General features: G+C 39.4%; 1 protein-coding gene across 1 annotated transcript; it reads left to right on the forward strand.

Annotated features, from left to right (window-relative positions):
- Nucleotides 1-25,650, forward strand: RARS1 (arginyl-tRNA synthetase 1). Its single transcript, XM_016214015.2, has 15 exons — nucleotides 1-66; nucleotides 782-916; nucleotides 3,951-4,139; nucleotides 4,986-5,094; nucleotides 5,584-5,684; nucleotides 6,271-6,392; nucleotides 7,469-7,589; nucleotides 9,077-9,206; nucleotides 10,192-10,296; nucleotides 13,595-13,773; nucleotides 14,302-14,411; nucleotides 17,048-17,153; nucleotides 23,200-23,372; nucleotides 23,761-24,008; nucleotides 24,848-25,650. The coding sequence occupies exons 1-15, from the start codon at nucleotides 22-24 to the stop codon at nucleotides 24,955-24,957; spliced, it is 1,983 nt and encodes a 660-aa protein (XP_016069501.1). The 5' UTR covers nucleotides 1-21; the 3' UTR covers nucleotides 24,958-25,650.
- Nucleotides 25,651-27,226: the final 1,576 nt, after the last annotated feature.

The following is a 27,226-nucleotide window of genomic DNA, read 5'->3' on the forward strand; positions in this document are numbered from 1 at the left end:
GCTTGCGGCGCTGACGGGAGGATGGACGGGCTGGTGGCTCAGTGCTCCGCGCGGTTGCAGCAGCAGGTCGGGCGGCACGGGGCGGTGGAAAGGCTCGGAGGGGAGGGACCAGGCCCTGGCTCCCGCCGGAGCGTCGTCGGGGCGGCGGCGGCAGCGAGACAGGGACCGCCCGGTCCCCCTTAGAGGCGAGCAGCGGGGTCCCAAGGCCCGGGCCTCCCCAGGGGTGGGAGGGAGAGAACCCTCGTTCCCTCGGCGGAGCGGGGGTGCCGCCCTCTCGGACCCCCCCCCCCACACACACACCCCCCCAGCATCCTCTGTTCATTCCAGCCGCTCCTCAGTCCGTCCTTCCTCCTAAGGGGTGCGGGGGGCGGAGTGGGGACGGGCAAACCCGGAAAGGGGACAAGAGCACGAGCCCCGGGTCCTGGGTCGCGCGCGGCTCAGCCACTGTCCTCTCCATGCTGCTGAGCAAGAGGAATTCTTTTTAAAAAAGCCCGCGGAGCGAGTGATTCAGTGTCAAACAGGAGTTTGCTCTCTGCCTTCGCAAGTGACAGTTTATGAAAGTGAAAGTGGAAGAGTTCCATCCCCTTTGATGCCCCGGTAGGGAGGGGTGAGAGGAAAGTAGTTTTAAGCACTCGTCACATCCAGGGAATTGCTTTATAGCACTAAGTCGGCAGTCACAAAGTTCAAGTTGATCGAGTAAATTTGGCAGGTTTAGTGCGCCGGGCGGTTCATTACATCACTGAAGTCATGCTAGAGGAACAAAGTGCCTTTCCTCTTATAGGAAAAAGAGATTAAGTCTCTGACGGCTGAAATTGATCGGCTGAAAAACGGTGGCTGTTTAGAAGCTTCTCCCAATTTGAAGCAGTTGCAGGAAGAAAATTTAAAATTGAAGTATCGGCTGAATATCCTTCGAAAGGTGAGTCCTGTGGTTCCGGTTTCATTCTGAAGTTTGAATTAATTGTCTCTTTTTAAAACCCCTTGTTATCGGAAGATTCAGAAAGTTTACCCTGATGAATTTGGAAAAAGGAGGAAAGAAACCCCGTCCTTTTACCTGCCTTAGACAAGTTAGGGTTCAGTTACAGGTGTGCGCAGTGGAGAATCGGTGCTGTTCTGTCCTTCTAGGGCTCTCTGAAATGTTTCCTCAGACTAAATATTTGGCCGGCTTAAAGTTAGCTTCAAGTAGGGTTGAGACATTTCTTTCACCAGTTGATGCCTGTGCCTTTTTTAACAAAGTAATTTTTGAATTTTAAGTAAGTGCCTCAATCAAAGGGAAATGTTTCAAAACACACCCACCTTCCTCCTCTGCCCTAAGTTGGTCATTTGACAATTTTTATATTTTATAGTGTCATAGTGGTGGGGTTCTTTTTTCACTTAATATTTCAGAACAGTGTTTTTCCGTGAAGCTTGTGCTGTCTTTGTTATTTAATGACTTCATAATCTAATAGTGTTTATTGGTTTTGTGAAAAAATTGAGCTTGCTTCAGTTGGGGTTTCATTTTTTTGCCTGCCTTTCAAGTTGGCTGATGACACATGCTAGGGGATAACCTCACTCCCATCCATGTTCTCCTGTGTGTGTACACTACTTTCAGCCAGGCTGCACTGGCACTGTATTTTTTCCGAAGTGGATTTCCATTTATTCATATTAGGCCCTGCTTGCCCCTCTCCCATGACATCTTTTTTATTGCTTCTGTGTGCTCTGTTCTGCTTCAAATAGCTTTATCATTGAGTCTTCTAAAAAATCACAAAATTTATTTTCCATGGAGTCTTCCCCAAAATATCTCACCTTTCTGATTACCACATTCAGCACTTACTTATATACTCATTTCTCGATTATATTTCTTTCAATTCAAAAGTATTATTAAGCCCTTGCCAGTTTGGCTCAGTGGTTAGAGCATTAGCCCTCAGACTGAATGGCCGAGGGTTCAGTTCCAGTCAAGAGCATTTATCTTGGTTGCAGGCTTGATCCCCCGCCCCGGTTGGGGCAGGTGCAGGAGGCAACTGATCTGTGCCTCTCTCTCACATCGATGTTTCTCTCTCCCTCTCCCTTCTGCTCTCCCTGAAAAGCAATGGGGGAAAATATCCTCGAGTGAGGATTAAAGAAATAAATAAAAATACAAAGATTGGGATGTATTTATAGTAGGTTTTAGTTTTTAGGATCATATCTAAATAACTTCAGTATTTGCTATTGGAAATCTTTAGATTGTGAAAAAACAAATCTTCCCCTTTTTTGAGTGTTACCCAGAGGGAGCACATTATTGATTAACTAAAAACTTAGATCAGGTTTCAGTGAGTTTAAGAATGTAATTTTTTCCATATGGTTGGGAGGTGAAGAGGAAGCATAGAACTTGGATTCTTCACTCTAATAGTACTGAGTTTGAATCCTAACTTTGCCACTTACCCTTTGTTAATTTTGGCAAGTTACTTAATTTCTAGCCCACATGGAAATGGCGATAATAGTAACACACTTAGTTCTGTTGCATAGATGAAGTAACATAAAGCACATAAGTAAAGCACTAGGCTCAGTTCTTGACACAGTGCCACTCAAATCATAGCTTTTATTGTTGTTGCCATTGATATTGCCATCATTGACATTTTAACAAAATTGTAACTAGTATGTGGGCAACATTTTTATTTGTATTCCATTTAAAGCATATATGTTCATTCACCATTTCTTGACCTGCTACATGGCAGGTACAATGCTAGATGCCAGGGATGGAGCCACGAATAAGAACTTTCCTGCGTCCAGAAGTCTGGTGGTGGAGACACATAATTTTGAGAAGGTGTGATAAGTGTAATAATAGAGGTGACTAATTATACACCACCTTAAACAAATGTATCCCACTTAACAGAAAATGAGAAATAGGAGGTAGGAGTAGTCCAACATGGGATTATTTAACAGTAAGACAAAACAACCTGTTTTTCTGGTATTTAGGTATTACCTACCTCTTACATTTCTTGTCTGGAAGAGGTCAACATTTTAATGAAGAGAATACATGAAGACATTTTTTTACTTTTAAAAACTTTTTCTTTTTAAAAAAAATATGTCTTTATCGATTTCAGAGAGAGGAAGGAGAGGGAGAGAGAGTTGAAACATCAATGATGAGAGAGTCATTGATCAAACCCACAACCCGGGCATGTGCCCTTACCCAGAATTGAACTGCGATCTCCTAGATCCTAGGTCGATGCTCAACCTCAGAGCCTCATTCGGCTGGGCTAAAAACTTCTTCAATTACACTTTATATTCAGTATTATTTTGTATTAGTTTCAGGTGTACAGCATAGTGGTTAGATAATCACATACTTTACAAAGTTTTTTTACGTGTTTTTGTCCATAGAGTTTCCACTTCCAGCATTTGATATGTATGTCAAATTTTGTATATTTTCTCCGAATTTTAGAGACGCTAAGAAGATTTAGTCAGCCCTTTATACTTCCTTCTCTCAGTTTCTATTCTGATAAAATAACTATAGAAAGGGAATTTGCACCCAGCCAGCGTGGCTCAGCAGTTGAGCATCGACCTATGATCCTGGAGGTCACAGTTGGACTCCGGGTCAGGGTACATGCTCGGGTTGGGGACTCGATCCCCAGTAGGGGGCGTGCAGAAGATAGCCGATCAGTGACCCTCTCATCATTGATGTTTCTCTCTCTCTCCCTTTCTCTCTCTGAAATCAATAAAGACATCTTTTTTAAAAGGAAGGAAGGAAAGGAGGGAGGGAGGGAAAAGAGAGAGAGGGGGAGAGGGAGAGAACAAAACAACTTGGGGCATTTCCCATTTATGTCTTACATGTGCTGTGGGACAGACGTGTCCTGTTACTTTTCTTAGCATATCCCAGGTGTGAGAACATTGCACTGTGAGTGTAGGTTACTTTTTGGTCTTCTCAGGACATTTGAAGGTTTCTCAAAATATTTAGATATGATAATTTAATATTTTATTGACTTTTTTTTTTCTTACAGAGTCTTCAAGCAGAAAGGAACAGACCAACTAAAAATATGATCAACATCAATAGCCGCTTACAAGAGGTCTTTGGTTGTGCCATTAAGGCTGCGTATCCAGATTTGGAAAATCCTCCTCTAATAGTGACACCAAGTCAGCAGCCCAAATTTGGGGACTATCAATGTAACAGTGCTATGGGCATCTCTCAGGTGAGTGCATTGTTATGAAGTGCTCTCAGTGACTTGATTTTCTTAAGCATTAGCATCATCATTGCCATCTACATAAATAATAGCAAATTGTTGTATCTTCAATGAAAAGAACATTTTCCACAATTCTGAAAAACTTGAGAAAATGGGATATCTTTAATTTTTAAAAAGAACAGATTTGAAGAGTCAGTTAAATTTTATAAGTATTCTGAATATTTAAGGGCAGTAGTTGGCATTGTTTGTTTTTGTACTTTCATCCTGTTGTACCCAGGATTGTTGTATATTATTGGTTAGTGTTGGAAAGTGAGGGATTAAAAGTTAGCCATTTGCCAATCAGTATTTCCATCAAATATTTGATGCAACTGTGGTGTCTTTGAGGTGGGCTGACATATTTCACTTTAAGTGAAAATTCCCTATTTAAGAGTCCAGATTTCCCCCCCAGATAATTTGTGTGTGTCTTCACTGGGGTCTAGTTTATAAGGGTCCTTGTAGTTTATAAGGGTGCTTGTTATTACCCAAGTCTGCATATTGCACAGTCTCATGATTTGAGAATTAGAAATGTAATTTCTTGGAAACAGGTGTAATAACTAAAGGCTTTGTCATGTCTTCGTAAAAATGTTATGCATATGTGTGGCAACTCATTCTGAAATGGAGATCACGTGGTTTTGTACTTTTGTGGACTGTTGACGCTTGATGCTTTAATCTGTCTGTGTACAAGGTCACTGGACTTCTCTGCTTCTGCCTTTTGATTGGTCTGTGTCAAGTGCATCTAATGCTTTATTAGTTGTGCATTTCTGAGTAACTTGCTGAAACCAGTTGTGTAATGAATCATTTTGTATTGTATTATAGATGCTCAAAACCAAGGAACAGAGAGTTAATCCAAGAGAAATTGCTGAAAACATTACCAAACACCTTGCAGACAATGAATGTATTGAAAAAGTTGACATTGCTGGTCCTGGTATGACAATGTTACCCTTCTTAAGTAGTTGTATTAATGCTGAGCCCTTTTTGAAATAAAAATGAAAACTGGAATGAAAAATGAAACTGAAGTTTTAGTCTAGACTCAGCTGCTTGGTCTTAGATGAAGTTACTTCTCTGTGATTCAGTTTTTCATCAGCTAAAAAATAGATAATGGCAGATAAGTCTGTGGCTAAAGGGCTGTCTATTTTTTGTTAAGAGGTGAACAAATCATTTGCTGAGAGTGACGAGGCCCTGAATTAAGTAAGCTTTCAGGAGAGTGGTAAGGTCTGAAATAAATGCTGAAACAGGGAGCTGACAAGAGGGCTCAAGTCAAGGCCCCAAGGGGTACTGGAGTCCTGAAGAGTTCTGCCAAAGCCAGATTAGCACTCTGGAACCAGCATGAGTGAAACTGAGAAAGTCTGTGGGAGAGAGCCGTCCTTAAAAATAGGAAGCTATCTAATTTTTTCTCCCCTCTGCTGTTTATTAGGTTTTATTAATGTCCACTTAAGAAAGGACTTTGTGTCAAAGCAGTTGACCAATCTCCTGGTGAATGGTGTTAAACTACCTACTCTTGGAGAGAACAAAAAGGTATATGTACAGCTTTTTAATTGATATACTAATACTTAAGACTATGTGAAAAGTGCTGCAGCTTTCACTTCTCATATTGAGATTTAACCATTAATATTTGAGGTTATGAACATAACTGCAACGTAGCCTTTTTCCTGGATGTTGCTTTTTATGTGATTTTTCTTTTCACTTTATTCCATAAGGCATGTGAGGTTGCCAGCCGATACTTTTGAGGTATTGCTGAGAGAGCACAGATAATTTGTATAAATGAATTTGATTCTTTTTTCGTTAATGATGGACAAGTAGATTCATCAGAAAAACTTAACACAGTTGAATTACAAGCCAAGCTGCTATTTAAGTCTGAGGTTATTGTTACATATATTATTAATGAATGTGTTAGCAGAATAAAATGTTTATGCCCCTTTTAAAAATTTCTTTTTAATGACTATATTTGACGTATAACATTGTGTAAATTTAAGGTGTACATCGTGTTACTTTTATTTATTCATTGTAATATGATTGCCTCTGTAGCTGTATTTATCACATTACATAATTATAGTACAACATTGCTGTCTATAAAAATCTCTCTTTTTATTTTCTATCCCAGGTTGTAGTTGACTTTTCCTCTCCCAACATAGCTAAAGAGATGCACGTAGGCCATCTCAGGTCAACTATCATAGGAGAGAGCATGTGCCGCCTCTTTGAATTTGCAGGATATGATGTGCTAAGGTATATGTATATTCTTGCCTTTGGAGAGTTCTGTATAAAATGAGAAATGTCACTTGAGAAAGAATCTTTGATTAAATCAGTGATTATGAGTGTGGTTCTGCTTCTAATCATCTAGTAGGCTTTTAAAATAAATTATGTCCTGGGCCTCTCCTCTGAACTAATAACTCCTTAGGCTCTCTAGAGTGGAACCAAGGAAAAGGACCCCACCCCGCCATTCATTCCACAAGTCTTTCTCTAGTGCCTCCTGAGGTAGGCAAGGGACAGATGATGCTGGGCCTTGTAGGTCATGGCAGGAAACTGGGATTTTATTCCTTAGTGTAATGGGAAGCTACTGGCGAGTCTTAATTAGTAGAGCGATGTATAGACATACCTTGGAGATACTGCAGGTTCAGTTCCAGACTACCACAATAAAGCAAGTGCCACAATAAAGCTATTCATAATCTTTTTGCTAGTGGAGGGTCTTGCCTTAAATTTGTAAAAAATACAACTTCTGTGGAGTGCAGTAAAGCAGGGCACAGTAAAATGGGGTATGTCTGTGATATAATTACTGTGGCTTCTTTGAAGAAGCCAGGCAAAGATGGGAGAACTATAGTAACAAGTTAGAAGGCTATTGTAATAATCCAGTTAAGAGGTGATCTGGGAGTTCGAGATTAATTAACAGCAGTGAGGGATGAGAAGTGGTTAGAGTGACTAAATTCTGAAGAATTTTATGTCATTGAATGTGAGAACCTCCAGTATAAATTACTGAGATAATTGGTTAAAAAGTTAAATTTTCATAAAGTTGTGGTAAAGACCAACATCAGCTCAACTGTCATTGTCTCAGTAACTATGTAATAAACAGGTCACAGTCCATTGATAGAGACTTTGATTCGGCAAATCCTGGAGGCCTGGTGTGTGCAGCCTGTGTTACTGGCTGTCGGTGCCTCTGGTGGAGCTTGCAACCTCGTTGAAACAACTGAGTAAACAATGTGATGTACTGGCACCTAAATGTTAGTGGTTCCTAAAGGAGTACAATTTCTCTAAATTAAGCATGTTTATCATTTTAAAATTATTTTATGTTCTCTGATTGGTATTAGATTAAACCATGTGGGAGACTGGGGAACACAGTTTGGCATGCTCATTGCTCACCTGCAAGATAAGTTTCCAGATTACCTAACAGTCTCACCTCCTATTGGGGATCTTCAGGCCTTTTATAAGGTTTGATACCATTTATTGTTATATTATTTGTGTGTTTATCATTCATCATAATTACTTGTTTTCCTTAGGGAGTTCAGAATGGTATTTGAAGCCACTGCAGGTCTAAATAAAAGTTGCTAAACGGCCCCCCAACATATTATCTTTGCTTTTGTATTGGTGTATGCTAAAAATTAAATTTTATCACAGTACCTATTGTTAAGTGACTTTAGGAGTTAATCAAAATACATTTTAATATTTAAAGTGTTTTTTCTACACCCCCCCCCCCCATTTAAAATGTTTTTGATGCTGTTGTTTTCTTCTTGGTTTTATATTTTTTGAAAATGTTATTAAGTATATGGAAGAACAGTTTTTAAAAGACAAATTTACTGCCCTGGCCTGTGTGGCTCATTTGGTTGGGGATCGTCCCATGCACCAAGAAGTCACCGGTTCGATTCGTGCCCAGTCAGGGCACATGCCAGGGCTCTGGGCTTGATCCCCAGGAGGGGATGTGCAGGGTGCAGCCAGTAGATGTTTCTGTCTCCCTTTCTCTCTCAAATCAATTTTAAAAATATATATGCTAAAAAAATTGAATTAGAAAAAAGACAAATTTACCATTAATCTTAACTTTAAATCAATCACTGTGGTCAGCTTTGATTTCTTGGCTTATCCATATACAAACATTTATTAAATTACTTGTGATTATAATACCATTTTGTATTGTACGTACTTAACATTTTGTTATAAACTCTTTCACGTTACTTTATGATATGACTGCATGTCTTTTGCTAGATTGGTGTACCAAAGTTTACCTTAATCTCTTGCTGATATCTCCCATTCAGGGGGGCTCTTATCCATTAAACAACTTTGCACAAGTAGGTGTTTTCCCCTTTTAGAATGATTTCCTTACCTTAACTGCCCAAGAATAGGATTTCTATGGTAAAAAGTAAACATTCATGGGGCTGTCTGTTATTTGTTTTGTTCTTTTGTCTTTTGGTAAATATTTTCTAATGAAAAAGTTGAAAACAACCAGAATGTTTACTGCTATGAGACAGGTAAAATAATTGATGTTATAATTACCTGTTGGAATTCTGTGCTCTGAATAATGGGACAAACCTATTAATGAAAGCAGGTATTTATACTGCATTGATAACATTTAAAACCACAGTAAAAGAAAAGTCATGTCTTTCCAGATTTTGTTAAAACAGATAGGTGTCCAGGACCACATCTAGAATGGAAAATAGAGCCCAGAAAAACCAGCCCTACCTATCAGCTATTCTTTATTATTCTACTGGAGCACAGAAGCATTGGTTTGAGTAGTCTTGTGAATTAGAAAAGTGGAGGTAGCACCATGGTGAGAATTTTGTATTTTCAAGAAAAATTATTTCAAAAGAAATAATAGCATCCTTTGGCTCATTCATTTGTAACAATATTCTTGACAAGATAGAGCACTTGTCCTGGTGTTCTAAATTTTCACTTTCTAAACCTTACTTTTCTTTTTTTAAACATAGGAATCCAAGAAGAGGTTTGATACTGAGGAGGAATTTAAGAAGCGGGCATACCAGTGTGTAGTTCTGCTTCAGAGTAAAGATCCAAGCATCATAAAAGCTTGGAAGCTTATCTGTGACGTCTCCCGCCAAGGTGAGCCTCTGGACTCTGTTCATTCATTCAGCAAGTACTCTTGTGTGTAGTTCACTTGAGTCTTCATTCAGAATTGACCTTATATGACATCTTAAACTTTCAAGGACTGGCAAGTAGATTTTTTCTTAGATTGAAATAACTGTTAAGAAAGTTTATTAAGACAGGCAGGTGCAAAATTTAACTTACTCAGAAGCCAGAAAAAATTAATTAGGAAAGTGGAAAAGGAAAAGAAAAGATCCTGTTCACAGTAGCAACCAAACCTGTGTGACACATAGGAATTCATTTATCCAGAGATGTCGGGGACCAAAGTGAAGAGAAATACACAGTGGGTGAGATCGAACGTTTGGATGGAGTGCCATGCAGAGTGCCCTAGTTACGCAGGTTCATGTTTCATTTTAAGACAATTTCAAGTTTTCATACTTGACAAAGTAATTGTAAAGGTCACTTTGAAGAAGACATGGACAAGGATAGCCAGTAGATCTTTGAAAAGAAGGCTAATGGTGGCTGTTTGCAGCACTTGGTGGTAAAATGTTTTTAATGCTGCTGTAGGTAATAGTGTCAGTGATGCATGGCTGGACAGACAGGTAAATGGTGCAAATTAGGAGAAACTAGAAGAAAATATTTTGTAAATACTTGATCTTCAACTAGGAGAGACTTTTCTTTTTTCTTATTTACATTTTTTTAAACGTAAACATTTTTAAAGTTACACAAGAAGAACATGTTCTTTGTAGAAAAAATGTAAATGTAGACAGGAAAAAGAAAATAAAAAGTTAACTGGAGTCCTACTCACTGGTAACATTTTGATGTGTATCTCACCACATTTTCAAAGTGTCAATATGGATACAATGTTCTCTATCATATGTTGTTAAATATAACTTTCTTTCAAATATTTTAATTAAATAATAAATTTATTTTAATGTAAGATGCATGTCTACTGTTCATTTAAATCCTTAACCATTTTCTTCATTCGGTGACTTTTTCCTAGAGTTTAATAAAATCTACGATGCATTGGACATCTCTTTAATAGAGAGGGGGGAGTCCTTCTATCAGGATAGGATGAATGATGTTGTAAAGGAATTTGAAGATAAAGGTAGGCACTCTTTTTTCTTTCTTTTTTTTTTTTTTTTAAACTCTTATTATGCAACTTTTCATACGAATGCAAAAGTGGAGAGAGTCTTACAGCGCTCCCCAACTCCATGTACTTGTCACCCAGCTTCAACAATTATGAATACAGATACAGGACGAACTTACTATGTTTGTATGCAGCTTACGTTATATATTTTCATCCATAACTATTTTGGTAGGTGTCTAAGTGCACAGGCTCTCCTCCCATTCCAAAATCACAGTACCATTATCACTCCATGGAAATTAATAATAATTTCCTAATATTATTGAGTGGCCCATCAGAGTTTACGTATCCCAAATTGATTCATAGTCTTTTTTAATCATGAGGGGTATTTTTTTTCAGAGTCTGAACATTACATTTGTTTGATATATAGTTTAAGTTTGTAAATTCATAGGTATCTCTTTTTTATCTTTTGTTGTTGAAGAGACTGGGCCTTTTATTTTACAGAATTTTCCATAAGGTGTTATTTAACATAATTCTCTCTTTTCTAAAGAGGCTTGATTAAATTCTGGTTTGTGTTCTCTTTTCAAGAATGTAAATAATGTCTGGTTGGCTCTTTTTGTGATGTTAAGATCGATTAGTGAGTTTAGGTGTTGTCACCTAATCTGTCCTTAAATTTCCCTACTGGACTTTACCCAGTGCCTTTAGGACCTATAGGTGATGATGATTTTAATCTATTACTTCATTGGAGGTTGGAAAATGTGGTGTTCTGTCATTCCCTCTGCTTGTTACCTGGAATTTCTCCTATGCAGAACTTTGTCACATAATTTTGGTTATCCTGATGTACAGTGTATATAAGATGGTAAAATGCTTGGTTTTAATTTTCTTTATCAATTTTCAGAATAATAAATTAGTTTATTAGCCTCTTCCAGATATGACAACTGAGTTCTTAGCATTATTATAAATGAGGTTTAGTATATTTTATATTTTTCAACCACTTCCTTTGTTATTATTTTTAATGTTCAGATTATCCCATTTTTGGCTAATGGTAGCCTCCTCAGATTGGCTTTCTTTTCTTCTTCCTCTTGACTCCTGTAGTCTTTGATAGTATATGATATTTGAGGATTATTTTGTACATTCCCTGCCTTATATCTGAAGTCAACTAATCTGATATCTACAAGAAAGCCTGGTTCCTTGAATCAGAAGTGGTATTTATTAATCACAGTCTGGGGCCTAGGGACCATATTTTTAAGATAATAAAATTTTAGCCCTGGCTGGGTAGCTTATTAGGTTAGAACATCATCCTGATGATACCGTTTTAGTAGCCTTGTTATTAATAAGAGGAAAGGAGCAAAGGGAAGGCCAAATAGACACATACTCATTGAAGTCTGGGTGATATAGGAAAGGTACTTGTCTGTCAGTCACACCTGGGATGAGGTCATTGGCCACTATAAGCATGGGAAGATTTGAGATACGTAAGCTAAACAAAGGAGTTTCCTCTCTCTTGCACTCTGGGCTCCTGGCTCTCTTCTTGCAGGGGGCGTACTCCCCTGCATTAGCCCATGTGGCTCACGGCTACGCGGACCGCACACAATGGACTAATGGACTAGAACTAGCCTGATGCTCTGCCAGACCAACTTCACCATGGAATGGAAATTCTGGACACTGGCTTTGCTCCTAGCTCTGCCGAATCCCCAGCTGCACCTCTTCCAGGACTGGTTTTAGGGAAATGGGATTTTGCAAACCAAAGGATATAGTTTGTGCAAATAAAGTTTTCTACCACAACTCATCCTCCTGTGGAGATACACCAAGAACCCCACTTCCACTAGCAAAGGAGAAGGGCATTCCACATAATTCTCCTATAGCACTGATAGGCCAAGGTTATGGGTTTGATCCCAGGTCAGGGCATATACAGAAATCAACCAATGAATGCATAAAAAAGTATAACAACAAACCAATCGATGTTTCTCTCTTAAAAATAAAAAGTCAATTAAAAAAATAAAATTTTAGCCCGGCTAGGTGTGGCTCAGCGGTTGAGCGCCGACCTAGGATCCAGGCGATTGGAGTTCTTTTCCCAGTCAGGGCATATTGCGGGCTTGGGGCGTGCAGGAGGCAGCCAATTAATGACTCTCATCATTGATGTTTCTGTCTGTCTCTCCCTCTCTCCTTTCCTCTCTCTGAAATCAATAAAGATATATTTAAAAATAAATAAATAAACAAATAAATAAATAAAGACTTTAAAAATTTTAAACTTAATGATAAGAAAAGAGGCATAGCTCGGCTCAGGAGATCGTGGTTCGATTCCTGGTCAGGACACATGCCCGGGTTGTGGGCTTGATCCCAGGCACGGGGTGTGAGGGAGGAGGCCGATCAATGACTCTCCCATCATTGATGTTTCTCTCTCTCCTCCTCCCTTCCTCTCTCTGAAATCAATAAAAATAATTTTAAAATAAGAGAAGAGGCATAAAGAAGTTAGTAACTTCCAAAGGTCACATGGCTAATAAGTACTAGCTCTGAGATTCAATCCAAGGCAGTTTTTAGAGCATGTTTTAAAGCACCATTATAAATTGCCTTTACCAACCATCAGTTTCCTAAACTATAAAAAGGCAAAATAATAGTATTTACTGCATAGAGTTATTGTGAAGATTGAGTATAAGGCTTAGCATGGCATTGGCTCATTGTAGCACTCAGATGTAGCTGTTGTTACTGTCACCATGTTCTTCTAGTACATTTTTTAAAAAATATATCTTTATTGATTTCAGAGAGAGGAAAGGAGAGAGAGAGAAACATCAATGATGAGGGAGTCATTGACCGGCTGCCTCCTGCTCGACCCAGACTGGGGATCGAGCCCACAACCCAGGCATGTGCCCTGACTGGGAATCGAACCCCAATCACCTGGATCCTAGGTTGTTGCTCAACCGCTGAGCCATGCCTGGCCAGGCTCTTCTAGTACATTTTAAGAGGCAATGAGAGAAAAGGCATCTTTCTCTCAGAGGAAGTCTATAGCTCCAGGGTGGAAACGAAGTATGGATTGACTTGTGCTGCATCTGCTGAGCAGGTGGAATCCAGTGAGGTGCTCTCAACGAGTTCGGGAGCCAAGTGTAGTGTAAGTCCAGAAAACTGTCAGGATATCTCACCTGTGTTGAGAAAACACCCTGGGTCCCCAGACAACCTTGACAGTAGCCATTTTCCAAGGTTCATAGGTTATGGAGAAAAAAAAATCATGTAAAGTCTTGAGCTCTCTGATAAATATCCTGTAACAGCTAAGTGTTTATATTCTTTCAGGGTTCTTTTAACATATTAATAAAAATTATTTTTCTAGGATTTGTGCAAGTGGATGATGGCAGAAAGATTGTATTTGTCCCAGGATGTTCTATACCATTAACCATAGTAAAATCAGATGGAGGTTATACCTATGATACATCTGACCTGGCTGCTCTTAAACAAAGACTGACTGAGGAAAAAGCAGATATGATTATCTACGTGGTGGACAGTGGACAAGTGAGTTTGTAGATTTGTATATGTCCTTACATTGTCTGATTGGAGCTGAGACGGTATGGTGAGGTTTGTGGCATTTGGCACTTGAAGACTACAAATTTTCCCCAAAGACTAAAATTCAGAACAGCATTGTAACATAGGAGAAAAAACAGGGTTTAGATTTGGCCAAACCCTTCCCAGTTTTTCGGCCTGTCTCCATAAACTGGAAACAGTATTACTTCTCTAAACCTCAGTGGCCATTCATACCTGAACTAGTGGATGTGTGATAGGAAATTTAATTGAAATTAGTGCACATGAACCTGCTCTAAATTCGGTTGCTTTAAAAACTTTTGAACACAAAAAGTGTAACAGTTCTGCTCTTACTGTTTCTCATATATAGGGAATTAAAAGGAGCTTTTATAATTACACTTGCCTTACAAGGTTTATGAGTGATTTGAATTTTACAAATATTGATCCTTAAGCACAAGAGCTTTAAGTCTTTTTGTTATTAGGAAATTTATGAAGTTACTTTCTATGTCTGTTTCTTTGTAGGCTATGCACTTGCAGACAGTATTTGCTGCTGGCCAAATGATTGGTTGGTATGACCCTAAAGTAACTCGGGTGTCTCATGCTGGATTTGGTGTGGTGCTGGGGGAAGACAAGTAAGTCTGGAAAATCTAAAGGTGGTAATGATATACTTGACCCCCCAAATTTCTTTGGAAGAGGCTATAATTCAGTAGAATTTTTTTTTTTTTTTTTTTTTTTAATAAATTTATTGATTTCAGAGAGAGGAAAGGAAAGGGAGAGAGAGAGAGATAGAAACATCAATGATGAGAGAGTCACTGATCGAGCCCGCAACCCAGGCATGTGCCCTGATCGGGAATTGAACCCCGATCGCCTGGATCCTAGGTCAATGCTCAACCACTGAGCCATGCCCAGCCGGGCTCAGTAGAATTTTAAAAGTCCACACTTTCTTTAGTCAACAGATGCTCTAATGGTGAACCCAGCTGAACACTTTGTACCTGTGTCTTATCACTGCCAGAGGATGTAACCTTTTAGGTAGATTCATGCTAAGTTGAATGAAAACCAAGCTATAGACCTAACAGTTTTCATTCCTACACATCTAAATTGTAAATTCTATCACAGTACCTCCTTAGATTCCAAACAAAATATTCAACAGTATATTTCAAGCATTTTGTAAATGTCTGAGTTTTAAGATTCACAGCTTTCTTTTTTCATGCTCATCTCAAAAATATTAAGTTTATTGAGACATATATATTAATATCCATACTTTTAGTTTTTCTATAATCCAATTTTTTCCCCACATTTTGCTCAGCTTTTATGAAATAAAGAGGTAAATACAAGCAAATATTTATATGCAGTGTCAACAATTTCAAGGTACAAAATTTTTAACATTTTACGTTCAATAGAGATTCCTTAGCTATTTAATCAGCATGTCTTTATTTTAGAGTTGGTGACACAACCCAAATACTACCATTACACAAAGACAGTAGTGCTTATAAAAACCATTCAGGTGGCTCAAGATGCTCGACCAGCTAGTGTACAAAAGCCCCAATTAAGCATATAAAAGGCAGGTAGGTGTGTCAAGGTATTATTTTAGATTCATATTATCTGGAGATCAGAAACCTTGTTGGCATCAACAGCAAGCATTTTTTAATTATAATAATCTTCTGGAGAGCTGTACTGTTTTTGGCATCAGAAGACACTGACTGAGATCTTAGGATGTTCATGGCCCGAAGAAAGTGCTGAAAAACTAACCAATAAGTTGAGTATTGCTTATAGTATCTAGTTTCTTACCTTGATTTTTTGAACTGACAGATGATTATTCCTATAGTTTGCTGGAAATTATCAAATTTGCTTTTATTTTTTATGTTTATCACCAAAATATATCTTGGCATTTAACTTCCGTATCGTGTGATGGCTAAGGGATTTTTCCTTGATTGTTTTTATGTAATATTCTGTTTCTGCACTCTCAGCATCATGTAATTAAGGCATCCTAGACCATTAAAAATGAAGAATAATTTCAATGGTAGTTAACTGGCAGCCTACCATATTTTAAACATTTACATTAAAATGCTCACAGATTCTGCCACCTATTTTTTGGTGAGATTTTTCTTCTTTAAGACATTTTACAATAAATAAATTATCCTTTTATTTAATCATCCCTCTGTTAGTCCTTGGGTGCCTGTTTATTGAGCACTTGCTCTGCAAGCATTGGATGGATGCTCCACGGTGTGTACGTGAAGATACATAGAATGTGGCCTCTTCCCTGAAGGAGCCTATCATCTGAAGCAGAGCGATTCTCTGTAGCCTGATAAAATATACATTCCAGGCCCCACCAGGGGAGTTACTGACTTAGATCTAACCATAGGTATTAGGCTTTTATTTTTTGAAAGCTCTCTTGGTATTCAGATATTCATTCCCTCCTCTGGTCAGAGGACTAGACAAAAAACACACAAAACATACAAAAATTTAAGGCAGGCACACAGGTAGGGAGTAGTGAAAAAGACCTGTTATTACAAAGTAGTAATGCTAAGGAAGGCTTCACTTAGCCCTTTGACTAGGCGTCATGATGGATATCATTTCATCAGAAAATTTGCAAGTCGGACACCCAAGGAGGGGGTGGCATAAGGAAAGTCATGACGTATTTAATGAATTTCTGGGATAATAAAAGAGTTTCAGTTCTGTAATAAAAGGCAAGAATATCCTTTCTAAGGCAACTCTGAAAACATAACTTCAATAGGAAGTATCACACTTATTTTGGTAGGCTTTGTGAGAGAGAGAAAAGCATGCTTCATTTGTAGCATTGTTATGTTTGAAGGATTTTGAAGCTCTCCATCTGATTATAATATGCATTCAGGGTTGGTTACTATACAGTATAGAAAAATACAAATGAGATTCCAGTTAAGAGTTTGCCTGCTTTCCAAACAATTCTAGAAGCAAAAGTGTACTTTATTAATAATTTTTCTAAGAAAGTGAAACAACTAAGCCAAACTTTATGTTCAGGTAAATGAACAAATGTCTTGTTTCTTTCCATCTGAGGGAATGTATTAATGGTGAGCATGTGTAGAGAATGCTGTTAGGAGCCTAAAGCATAGAATGCTTTGAATTGGGGGCTGTAGAGGAAGGACCCTTGAAAGTACCTGTTTCTTTTGTTTGGCATTGTCCCTGGTTGCCAGCTGGAATAGGGCAGTGTTAAACCTTCATTGTCAAAGATTTCTAAGTCAGGTCTGTTTCAAAATCTATCTAGTTAGGAATTTCACTAAATTTATTTTAGGAAGAAGTTTAAAACACGTTCAGGTGAAACAGTGCGCCTCATAGACCTTTTGGAAGAAGGACTGAAACGATCCATGGACAAATTGAAGGAGAAAGAGAGAGACAAGGTAATTCAAGGCCTTATTTGCATGTTGTGGACCATGAATTGTGCTGTGATTTTTCCTTTTTGTTTTATCGATAGAACTGGGAAGGATTATAAGGAGTCAGTCTGCTTTACGACAGGCTTATATTACTCAAATTTTATTGCACAGTTTGTTTTGTGAATTGCTGAGCATTTATTTTGAAAATACAGTTCTTGACTATTACAAAACGGCTTTTCTCCTTTGTTAATGTGGCATAGTATCTCTATTTTTTTTTTTATGTGTCTTTATGATTGAAGGACAGATGTCCCCCTTTTTCCCCTCTTGACCCCTTTTATCTCGCTCCTGCCCCCAGCCTTCAACACACTATTGTTGTGTCTATGGGTTATGCATAATATGCATATAAGTTCTTTGATTAATCTCTTCCTACCCACCCACGCCTTCCCTCTGAGATTCATCAGTCTGTTCCATGCTTCTATGTCTCTGGATCTATTTTGTTCATCAGTTTATTTTATTCATTAGATTCCACATATCAGTGAGATCATGTAAAACAATCAGGAAGAATCAGAAAACCCGAATAGGCCAACAACAAAACTCCCAGCAAACAAAAGCCCTGGTCCAGACAGCCTCTACAAGGGAGACCCACCAAGAATTCTACTTCTTTTATTCCAGCAGTCCCTTTAACATTTCTTGCAATGCTGGTTTGGTGATGATAAACTCCTTTAGCCTTTTTTTGTCTGGGAAGCTCTTTATTTCACCATCTAGTTTGAATGTTAGCCTTGCTGGATAGAATAGTCTTGGTTTCAGATCCTTGGTTTGCATTAGGTTGAATGCTTCATGCCATTCCCTTCTGGCCTGTAGAGTTTCTGATGAGGAATCAGCTGACAACCTTATGGGAGCTCCTTTGTAGGTAACAGATTGCCTTTCTCTTGCTGCCTTTAAGATTCTCTCTTTGTCTTGAATTTTTGGCATTTTAATTATAATGTGTCTGGGCATGGGCCTCTTTGGGTTCTTCTTGCTTGGGACTCTCTGCCTCCTGAACTTGTGTGGCTTTTTTCTTCACCAGGTTAGGGAAGTTTTCTGCCATTTCTTCAAACAAGTTCTCTGCCCCTTGGTCACTTTTTCACCTTCTGGCATTCCTGTAATGTAAATATTGTTACATTTCATGTTATCCCACAGCTCCTGTAAGCTGTCCTCCTGTTTTTTAATTGTTCTCTTTTTGGTTCTCTGATTGTTTTTTCCTACCTTGTCTTCTAATTCACTGATCTGATCTTCAGCTTCTTTTAATATGCTGTTTATTCCTTCCAATATGTTCTTACTGCTGTGTCATTCTTAATTTCTTTCATAATTTCCATATCTTTTCTGATGCTGCAGGGCATCCTTACAGTCATCATTATGAACTCTATATCTGATAAATTTCTTCATTTCATTTAGCTCTTCTGGAGAATTCTCTTGTTCTTTCATTTGGGGCTTTTTTTTTTGGTCTCCCCATTTGGCTGCTTATTTGGGTTTGTTTCTATGTATTAGGTATATCTACTATGACTCCCAGTCTTTTTGGAGGGTCTCTGGTACAGGCCAATGTTAGATGCTGTTTGATGGGTCATGTACCATGTTTGGAGCTTTCAGCAATCCACAGGTTGTGTTTCCATCTTCTAGGGCTGGGTACATTTTGGGAAGGACCAAGATGTGTGCCAAGTTCTGCTTTTCCTAGCCTCGGGTCCCAAAGCAGATCAGGCAGAGACTCAAAGCACCCAGAGATCTGCCTCTGCCTGCAGGCTGATTGTTATTCTTAGTCTTTTAATGAACCTTAGGCTGCAGACCACAGGAAGGCAGAAACTCCACAGGGTGGGGCAAGAGGTTTTTCAACAGGGTTCGGCAATTGCTCCTCCCTCCCCTTCCCAAGGCAAAAGCTGCCTGGATGGTAAAGGTCTGTCTGAGAAAGATGTCCTCTGCTTTATGGGGAATGACTCAGCACATAAATCCGAGCTCTATTCCCAGAGCCCCCAACCCTAGATTCTCCTCACATAGCTCTAGTCCCCTCTGCCCTTCCTCTGCAAGACCCAAGGTGAGTGGCTACACCCGAAACTTTGTGCATTTGCCGTTTAAGAGGTTGCCTGCATTTCCAGTTATCTCTCCCTGGCAGACTGAAACTCCACTACTTTTCACAGCCAGATGTTATGTGGGCACCATTCTCAGTTCTAGTGCTCTGGGCTGGGGAGCCGAGCTTGGGGTTTAGACCTCAGAGTTCTCAGTGGGAAACCTTCCACAGCTAAGATATCCCTCTGGACCTTCAGTTGCTGCCTGTGGGAGCCCAGCCAGCTCTCTTACGGCTCCACACTTCCTACCAGTCTGTATGTGGTCTCCACTTTTCATCCTTGGTTATAGGGTTCTCTCTAGCTAGCCTTCAGTTGATTATTCAGGATTATTTTTCTATATTTTAGTTGTAATTCCACTTTGACCCTGGGAGAGTGTCAGTGAAGCTTCTACATAATCTGCGGCCATCTTGGAATCCTCTTTTTTTTTTTTTTAATAGATGTGACTTTTTTAAATTGATTTTTAGAGAGGAAGGGAAACGGAGAGATAGAAACATTAATGAAAGAGAAACATCGATTGGCTGCCTCCTGCACGCCCCCTACTGGAGATGGAGTTGGTAACCGTTGGCATGTGCCTTGACTGGAAATCAAATCCAAGACCTCTTGGTGCATGGGTCGTCGCTCAACCACTGGTCCACACAGGCCTGGTGTATCTCTGCTTCTTATTGGTAGTTGACATGTCATTGCTTTGAACCAGTGATAGGAGAATATTACAGACTGAGGCAGTTTGAGTCTCTAGTCTATATCTGCTGAGCTCCTTTCTCAGGGATCATTAGTAGAGTAGTCACAGCAGTCAACACTTACTACCCAAGGCCAATGATGAACCATCACAATAGGCAACACATTGGGTAGGCTTATGCTTAACTTTATTAAAAATTTCCAAGGAGTTCCCACCACTAATACAATATTGTTCCAGGAGTCCCGTATCTTTATCAACACTTGATTTGTCCATCTTATTTTAGCCTTTCTCATGAGTATGTAGTAGCATCTCACTATGGTTAAAATTCACATTTCCCTCATAAGTAATGATGTTGATTGCCTTTTCATATGCTTACTGGCCATTTAGATATCTTCTTTTGTGAAGGGTCTCTTTAAGTCTTTTGCCCACTGTTTGTTTTAAACTGGAAATGTTTATTTATATTTATCCACATATTTAGTTTTCCTGTGTACTTTATTCTTTCCTGCAGTTTTTTACTTCCATCTGGGATTATTTTCCTTCAGTTTGAAGATCTCCTTTTAGTATTTTTTTTTTTTTTTTGTAGTGCAAGTCTGCTGGTGACATTTTGTCAGCATTTGTCTGAAAACACCTTTATATTGCCTTCAGTTTGAACAATATTTTTATAGGATTCCAGTTTGGCAGCTGTTCTTTCAGCATTTTAAAGACAGTTTTCCATTGTTTTCTAGTTTCCATAGTTTCTTTTTAAAATATTTTTATTGATTTATAGAGAGAGAGGAGGGAGAGAGAAACATCGATCAGCTGCCTCCTGCATGCCCCCTACGGGAGATCGAGCCTGCAATCCAGGCATGTGTCCTGACTGGGACTGGAACCTGCAACCTTTCGGTGCACAAGATGACACCCACCCAACTGAGCCACACCAGCCAGGGCCAGTTTCTTTTGAGCATCACTCTTCTTCTTATTGTTCCTTTGAAGATAATGAATCTTGTTCTCAGACTACTTTTGTATTTTTCTTATTCTTTGTTTTGGTACTTTGACTAGGAAGTGCCTGGTTGTGGTTTGGGGATGGGGGGAAAGTTGTTTGTTTCTTTTGTACTTACCCTACTTGGGAGTTGCTGAGCTTCCTGAATCTATGGGTTGAGTTCATCAGTTTAGGAAAATTCTCAGCCATATCTCTTCAAATAGTGCATCTTTGCCCCATTCTGTTCTCTCTGTTATTCCAAGTACGTATATTATGTTAAAACTTTTTATTGTGTCTCTCTGATTTTTTTCTCACTTTTTTTCTCTCTGTGCTTCATTTTGAGTATTTCTACTTCAGGTATTATATTTTGTTTTATTGAAATTTTGCACTTTTTTATCCAGTTTTGTCTCCTAATATTTTGAATATCTTAATTATGGTTTTCTTTTAGCCTTGCATTTTGAAATAATTTTAGACATACAGAAAATTGCAAAATAGTTCAGAGAATTCCCTCCTGGTAGCTTCTCCAAATATTAATATCTTACATAACCATAGCATGATTATCAAAATCAGGAAATTAATGTTGATACAGTACTATTTAGTCTGCACACCTTATTCAAGTTTCACTATTTGTATCACGAATGTCCTTTGTCTAGGCCAGCATTCAATCAGGAATCACATTTTGCATTTAGTCAGACACCCTTAAACTTTTTTAATCTGACTTTTCCTTGCTGTGTCTTTGACTTTCATGACCTTGACATTTTTGAAGGGTACCAGTCAGTTTTCATATAGAATGTCCCTCAGTTGGATTTGTCTGATGTTTCCTCATGATTAAACTCAAGTTATGCAGTCTTGGCAAGAGTTCTTCTCACTTCATTATTTCAGGAAGCACATGATGTTGATAAGTCTCATGAATGTTAATGTTAATTTGGGTTGTTTTGTTAAGGTGATACCATCGATTGTCTCCACTATAAATAGTTACTATTTTTCCCCCCTTGGTAATTAATAAGTATTTTTAAAATAGCTTTCTATTTGAAACAATTTCATACTTTCAGTTGCTGTTGTTTTTTGTTTCTATTGTCTTGTTTTCCCCACCCCATCTCCTTGATTTTTAGTCATTTCATTTGGCTGTGTTTTTTTTTAAATCAAGCTTCATTATCTTTTACTGTATACTGGACGTTGTGAATGAAAAATTATAAAGGTTTTGGATAGTGTCTTCTTCCTCCAAAAACAGTTAAGTTTTCTTCTGGCTGCAGATAGCATACTAGCTGGTTATCTAAATCCTGTCCATCTTGGTCTTGGCTTTGTTAGGGCTGAACTATTTCAGTTTAACCTTACTCCTTGGTTAAGATTCTTAATCTTGAAATAAGGCCCTAATGGTTTCACCAGGGTATTTACTTACACAGCTGCTGAAATCTCCTCTCAGCTCTTCAACCGCCCACCTGCTCCTTCGTGCTAGAGTCATCCTTGTTAGTGCTGCCGTTGGACAGTTTGAAAGAACTGTGTTCAAAGAATTTTTCAGTTCTCTTTGGTTCCCTCTTCTTAGTGGTTTTCCCCTCACTTCTTCGGCAGCCCCAATCTCTGAACTCTGCATTACCCCAATAAGACCACTTTTTCCTGCTGGAGTTTTGTTCCTCCCTTGCCCAGCACATAATGATTTGGAAAATGCCCTCAGAGAAAATGCCAGGTAAATGTGCAACTAGCTTGTTTCCCTTCTCCCAAAGATTACATAACCCCCCAAACTGTGCTTGTTTTGATGCTCTGGTGACTTCAAACACGTTTCATATTAATTCACCCAGCTTTAGATAGTTGCTTTTGGTGGAAGGGTTGGTCTACTATAATCTACTCAGTCCTGCCCAGAACAGAAATCCTTACTTATGGCCTAATATTGCTTCAGAATGTGTGACCAGATAGTGGCAGAACAGTGCATGAGTTCTTCCTTTTACTCTTGACACCCTGTTTTGATCTCCATTAATTACTTGACCCTAATTATTTTTATTTTACTATCTTATTTCCTGTCTGCTACCTCAGAATCTTTATGGAGTAAGTGGGTATAACTTAATAATGGGTGCTTTCAGTTTTGTATCTACTGAATACATTGGGAAAAAATATTCAAGCTGACCCTTCATAATTTACAAATCGAGTTTCTTATATAAACAGTCTTTGTTATGCATAGCTGATGAGTTATAGTTTCATTATTTTCTTTATAGATGGGCCCATGTTACTCCACAGTTCACTGATCAAGGTGCACATTAGATGCTCCCTACCCCCGCCTCTTGCCCATGAGACACTGGGACAGAGGCAGTGGTCAGTAAGCTGTGAAGTTTGTTTTTGTTTTTCCAAAAGGTCTTAACCCCAGAGGAACTGAAGGCTGCTCAGACATCCGTTGCTTATGGCTGCATCAAGTACGCCGATCTTTCCCATAACCGGGTGAATGACTACGTCTTCTCCTTTGACAAAATGCTGGACGACCGAGGAAACACGGCTGCTTACTTGTTGTATGCCTTCACCAGGATCAGGTAGTTTTGGCTACAGCGTGGTCTTACTTCAAACCAAGTGATGATAATTTTTAACGTATGTCGGCCACTTCTTATTCCACATTTTCGAATGAAGAGAATGTGCCTGACAAAGGGGAAAGGTGGTGCCCTGGCGGTGTGCTCAATGGTTAGATCATCTCCCCTTGCACCAAAGGGTTGTGGGTTGGGTCAGGTTGGGTTGTGTGCTGGAGGCAGTAACCAATGTGTCTCTCTCTCACATCAGTGTTTCTCTTTCCCTCCCTCTATCTTTCCTCCTCCCCCTCCCTTCCTTCTACTCTCTCTAAAAATCAATGGAAAAAATATCCTCAGGTGAGGATTCACAAACAAAAGAAGGAGGGATGGTGACGGTGGTTACTGCCTGATTTTCCAGGTCTATTGCACGTCTGGCCAGTATTGATGAAGAGATGCTCCAGAAAGCTGCTCGAGAGACCGAGATCATTTTGGACCATGAGAAGGAATGGAAACTAGGCCGGTGCATCTTACGGTTCCCTGAGATTCTGCAGAAGATTTTAGATGACCTGTTTCTCCACATGCTCTGTGATTATATCTACGAGCTGGCAACTACTTTCACTGAGTTCTACGATAGCTGCTACTGTGTGGAGAAGGATCGGCAAACTGGTGAGCGTCACATCCTGCGGTCATGTGGGGGGGGGCACCAGGAAGGCCAGGGCGTTTATTTCAGTTGGGTATGGGTGGCATTCAGCGTGCTTGCTTTATGGAAGCTTTCCTAAACTTGCATAGCGATCCATTCACACATAGTAGGCAAAACTGAACTAGCTCTAATAAAAGCGTAAAGACAGACTAGTTTTTCCTTCCTCAGGCACATGGCACGAGGCCACAAGGCTCCAAAGAAAACTGGAAGACCATGTCATTCATTAGGAATAGGATGTTTTCAACAAGAGCAGTGTGACTGACAAGTCTTGGGGGTTTTTGACAATGGAAAACTGCCCTTGGGGAGAAAAATCATATGAATACATATATATAATTTTTTACCTTGGGCTTTCTGCTCTGTCATGTAACAGAGTTAATGAAGTAGACTGAATTAATGTGTCACAGGGCACATTGGTATTTTTGAGGGTCATGCCTGTGAACTGAAACTATTAGGAAAAAAATCTCACCATTATCATGATATTAAGGTTCATTCTTATGTAAGACCATGCGGCCTGGGAAAGAACTCTACATTTTGAAAGGAAAGATGAAGTTTACAGTTGTAATCATTTCAAACCTTGTGTCTTTTGTCCTTATTATCAGATAAAAATAGCTTCTTGAGCAGAAACACCTTTGTTTCTTGGATTGTCTCTGTAGTTTAAGGTAAAGGTGATTCTAGTTAAAGCCTAAAAACATCTATGGGTTGGGCTCTTCACTTCTCGGTAAAACCCAGAAGTAGCATAGATTCTTTAATAACGATTTTCAAAAAGAAAAATAAATTAATTCTGTGTGCGGTTCTGTCTCCTCAGGAAAAGTGCTGAAGGTGAACATGAGCCGCATGCTGCTGTGTGAGGCGGTGACTGCCGTCATGGCCAAGGGCTTCGATATCCTGGGAATAAAGCCTGTCCAAAGAATGTAATCCTTCCGAGGTTGGAACACTTTTTACCAAAGTGGCCATTAGCACCGTTTGCTTTTTTACAATCATGTGGATATAAAAACAAGTAAAGGAAATTTGTCAGCTATCTATATAACCTGTGGTTCTTTATCTCCAACAACTAGACTTCTGAAAAGGAAAAAAAAATTGCTTTCACGAATACGCTTATTTCTGCTGAGCATTCAATCAAAATGAGTTAGTGGGGGGCGTGGAGTAACACAGGGTCTGTGTACCAGAGTGAGTGTGTTTATTGGCAGGGCCAGGATGTTTTCGTTAATTTTAATTAGATCAGGAATCCCATTTACTGAGCCCTGTAGGCCCCACGAACTTTTTACACCTCCATTGTTTATTCTGGATTCCACTTGTAGGAACTTACCCATTTAACAAGCGACAAAAGTGAAGTTCCACAGAAATAAAGAGGTTGCCCTGGATTGCTCAGTAACAAAATCAAGATTCATATTCACATATATCTAGCTTACAAATTTAAGCTCTTTGCATTTAGCAAAAGATGGCACTGGTGATATAACAGGCCTGGGTTCAGGCGAAGGGGCAAGGAAATTTAGCAGACGGGAAATTCTCCTGAAGGTCCAGATTAACTCACTGTCTCATTGGTCAGATGTTGCAAGGGAAGCTGGAAAAACCTGACTGTCTAAGCAAAGAAGAGCAGGATTGCTGTAACTTGCTTAATCAGCCAAGATTCATTCCCTGAGCTTGGTATCTTATTTCACTCCATAAAACTGGAGTTCCTCTAGCAAGACAGAAGGTAGAGATTTTGGGTGATGGGGTTAGCAGAAGGGAGGCTAATAGTGATGGCTGGGGCGGCAGTAATGTAATCTGCCAATACAGCATTAAAACAAGAATTCCTGTGAAGAAGCTAACACAACACCTTGGGAAATAAGCGCTTAATAAACGTGAATGGTATTGCTCCATGTTCCACGGGTCTCCAAACTCGAAGGAACCTTAGAGTTGATCTTAGTAAGTTATAACAATAGGTACCAGTTACAAACAAACTGGTATGTAATAATATTTAGTTAGGTCATGGAAGTTTTATTGAGGGTAATGAAAGTACATGACATCAGTTGAAACTTTTTAAAATTTGCTTTATTTTGTGTTTGGCATGCTGTGCATTTCCACATTGGCCAACAGTTTCATGACAAGTATAGAAGGTGCTTGCAAAAGACATAATGGATTGAAGGAGAGCCCAGGTAGACTCACTGTATTTTCGTAGGGATTTTAGATCATTGATTTGTAGGAATTTTCAGATAGTTTACAGGACTTGTAGTATGGACAAGCCAGCTCGCCTCTGAACTTCAATTTCTAATTCTATAAAAAGAACTGCTGATGATTTCTAAGGTTTCTTCTAGAAAGAAGCCCTTTCGGAAAGTAGCTAATTACTGAAGACTTGTGTCTCCCCCAAATTCATGTTGAAGCCCTGACTCTCGGTGTCTGTTTTTGGAGTAAGGAAGTAACTAAGGTTAAGTGAGGTCATAGGGTGTGGCATTAATAGCATAAGTCTCCTTAGAAGAAGAGATTCCAGGGAGCTCACTCTCTCCCGGCTAGAGGGGGACACAGTAAGAAGTCAGCCATCTCCAAGCCAGAAAGAGCTCTCGCCAGAAACCAACGCCACTGGCACCCTGACCTCGGACTGCCAGCCTAAGAAATGGAAAATAAATGTTTCCTGGAGAACCCTGGCCCATCTACGCCTCTCAGGCATGTACTCAGTGCCAGTCACTGATTCCACGGGAAAATGGAATGGTTCTGAGCCACCCGGAGATGGGGTACCCCACCAGCAAGGCGGTGGGGTGGCTAAGCATTATGGGATCTCAAGTGAGGGCGAAATCTCCAAGGCCAAGCGACTGGAACAGGAGAGATGGTTCCCTTTTTCTACTTTCTCTAACCAGCTGTATTCGATATGTGATTGGAAGTAGATTAAGACTCTGGGTTTTAGCCAGATGTTAGTAAAAAGGTGTTATATTTTGTCTCGGTAAGTATATTTATTTATCTTTTATTTTAAAATTTTTAAATTCTCGTGAGGATATTTTTGCTTGTCAGAGAGAGTGGAGTGGGTGTAAGAGAGAAACATCCATGTGAGAGAGACATCGGTTGGTTGCCTCCCGCACGCACCACGACGAATGAGGATTGGGCCTGCACCGAGGTATGTGCCCTTTGCCAGAATTGAACATGGGACTCTCTTGTCCATGGGCCAACACTCTAACCACTAAGCCAAACCGTCTAGGGCTTGGTAAGTACATTT

Source organism: Miniopterus natalensis, chromosome 4 (genome assembly GCF_054644295.1).
Source record: "Miniopterus natalensis isolate mMinNat1 chromosome 4, mMinNat1.hap1, whole genome shotgun sequence".
Taxonomy (NCBI): domain Eukaryota; kingdom Metazoa; phylum Chordata; class Mammalia; order Chiroptera; family Miniopteridae; genus Miniopterus; species Miniopterus natalensis.